General features: G+C 45.7%; 1 protein-coding gene across 3 annotated transcripts in view; it reads right to left on the bottom strand.

The window, feature by feature from the left end:
- Positions 1-159, bottom strand: part of Dlk2 (delta like non-canonical Notch ligand 2) — a 5,932-nt gene extending 5,773 nt beyond the window's left edge. For 2 of the 3 annotated variants that reach the window (XM_008829082.3, XM_008829080.3), the window contains exon 1: positions 21-149. Coding sequence is in view for 2 of the 3 variants with exons in the window: in XM_008829080.3 (XP_008827302.1) it covers positions 21-115 (95 nt within the window). In the remaining variant the exon portion in view is untranslated. Of the gene's footprint in view, positions 1-20 lie in introns of all 3 variants that reach the window. The other variant, XM_008829081.3, reaches the window with a different exon arrangement.
- Between the last annotated feature and the right edge of the window lie 2,350 nt (positions 160-2,509).

Here is a 2,509-nt window from a genome sequence, read left to right as displayed (position 1 = left end):
CCCCCCCAATACCCCCCAACCTCGCTTTCTTCCGCCAAACCAGAAGATCGCAAGGATCGAAATGGGCACACGCTGTGAAGTGCGGGGCAAAGGTGCTCGCCCGGCTGTTTTCCATCTCCTATCGCCGCTTTCCCACTCTGCCCCTCACCCACGCCCCGCCCCTGCACTCCCCACCCTGCTGCCCGTTACAGTTCTCGCATATAGCCCACGCACACTCAAGACGTGTTTGCTCCCCAGGCTCCTGTCATCAGCCCACGCCTCCTTGGCTGGCAGAGCCTTCATCACTGGCTTCCTAGGTCAGCTCCCGCTCTAGCTTGGCTTCTTTCTCTTCCAGGATGGACCATACCTAAGTAAAGATCAGCCTTGTGTACCCTCCGTCCTTTCCTCTCGCTCTCAGTCCCCCGAGCCAGTTCTTTTTCAAGGCCATGTGGGAAGCTTGTCTGAACTGAGAACACCCCTCCCTGACTGTCAATGTTCCCTAACGTCCCTTTCTCTGAACACCACCACATCTGTTCCTGGCCTGAAGCTAATGGTTCACTGCCCCCAGTTCTATAGGAGGGTAGGAAGAACTGTCCTTCTGGGCCTTGTTACCCCTTCAGGCCAGTGACTCAAAAGCCTGAGCAAGATAAGGACCCCAGAATGGGAGAGATGGCTCAGCGGTTAAGAGCACTTGACCTGGGTTCATTGGCTAACAACTGCCTCCCACCAGCACTTAATGTATATGGTGCTCTAAGATACATGCAAGCAAAACACTCATACACATAAAATAAAAATATAAAATTTAAAAAGCTAACCATTAGAGGTATTTTTTTTTAAGATAAGGACCCCAAATGTAGTTTTTTGTTGTTGTTTGCATGGGACAAAAATGCAGAGTTGGGGAAGGTTACCGCCAAGCTATAAACCTTCCTATGAGAATTTTGCTATCTTTAAGTTCAAAACATTGGAAGTAGGTGTCCCTAACTGTGCAGAGTGGCTTCCTACTATTTGGCCACAAGAATAGCGCCTCAGTTCTCTAGTGGCTGTCCTCTCCATTCTGATCCCCTCTTTTCTGAAGACTTTCTGGGTTTTGAGTCATGATATGGCTCTGTCATTTATTTTGTCCTAAATTTTCTTCAGGAAAAATCACAAACCTATAATATCAGCAATTAGTGTGGAAAAAAAAAAAAAACAGATCATGGTATGACAACACTATGTGACTGTTAAGTCACCTTTTTGAAGTCTAAGAATTCTAAAGAGAGGAGCTTGAGATGGAGGCCAGCCTGGGCTACATAGTAACAGAGAAACAGAGAGAGAGAGAGAGAGAGAGAGAGAGAGAGAGAGAGAGAGAGAGAGAGAGAGAGAGAGAGATCCAAACTAAGAAAGCATGCAGCATCAGGGAGCACAAAAAATGAACTTCAATATGAGAATTTTTTTTTTTTCCTTCCTTCCTTCCTTCCTTCCTTCCTTCCTTCCTTCCTTCCTCCCTTCTCTCCCTCCCTCCCTCCCTCCCTCCCTCCTTCCTTCCTTCCTTCTTTCCTTCTTTCAACAAGATCTCATGTAGCCCAGGCTGACCTGGATGTTACTGTGTAGCTGTGGATAACTTTGAACTCCTGATCCTCCTGTTTCCCCCTCTACAGGCTGGGATTGCAGTGCATCACCACACTGTTTCAGATTTTTTCTCCTTATTAACACTTTTTATCGTTTCCACTTTCCCAGCAATGAATAACTTTTTTTAAAGAAATAACTTTTTTATAAATTAAGGGCTGGAGAGATGGCTCAGCAGTTAAGTGCACTGGCTGCTCTTGCAGAGGACCCGAGTTTGGTTCCCAGCATACACATAGCGACTGACAACCATCCCTGCCTACAGTTCCATGGGATCTGATGTCCTCTTCTAACCTCTGCAGGCACTGCAGGACCCCGGTGTACTTACACACATGCAGGCATAACACTTGTACACATAAAATAAAAATAATAAGTAAAATATTTTTTACATTTTATTATTTTTATTTTATGTGTACGCGTGTATTGCCTGCATGTAGGTAAGTGCACCCATGTTGTGCAATGCCCGCAGAGGACAGAAGAGGCTGTCAGATCCCCTGGAACTGGAGTTATGGACAGTTGTTAGCTGCCATGTAGGTGCCGGGATTTGAACCCAGGTTTTCTACAAGAACAACCAGTGTTCTTAACCTCTGAGCCATCTCTCCAGCCCCAGTAAAATGTTTTTTTAAAGACAAAAAAATTAGCTGGGCTTGGTGGCGCACACCTGTAGTCCCAGCACTTGGGAGGCAGAGGCTGGTGGATCTCTGTGAGTTCAAGGCCAGTCTGGTCTACATAGTGAGTTCCAGGACAGCTGGGGCTACAAGGGAGACCCTGCTTCAAAAAGACCAAAAAATTAAGTACATGAACATCACCCATGATTCTATCTTGATAAAGCCATTATTAGTACTGTTTGCTGTTCCCTTTTTTGTTATCCAGGTATTTGCACATAAGTATAATCATAATGTACCTTCAATGATGTCTCCTGTTTCTT

Source organism: Nannospalax galili, unplaced genomic scaffold (assembly GCF_000622305.1).
Source record: "Nannospalax galili isolate Female #2095 unplaced genomic scaffold, S.galili_v1.0 scaffold653, whole genome shotgun sequence".
Classification (NCBI taxonomy): domain Eukaryota; kingdom Metazoa; phylum Chordata; class Mammalia; order Rodentia; family Spalacidae; genus Nannospalax; species Nannospalax galili.
This window is presented reverse-complemented; position numbering and strand designations above follow the sequence as displayed.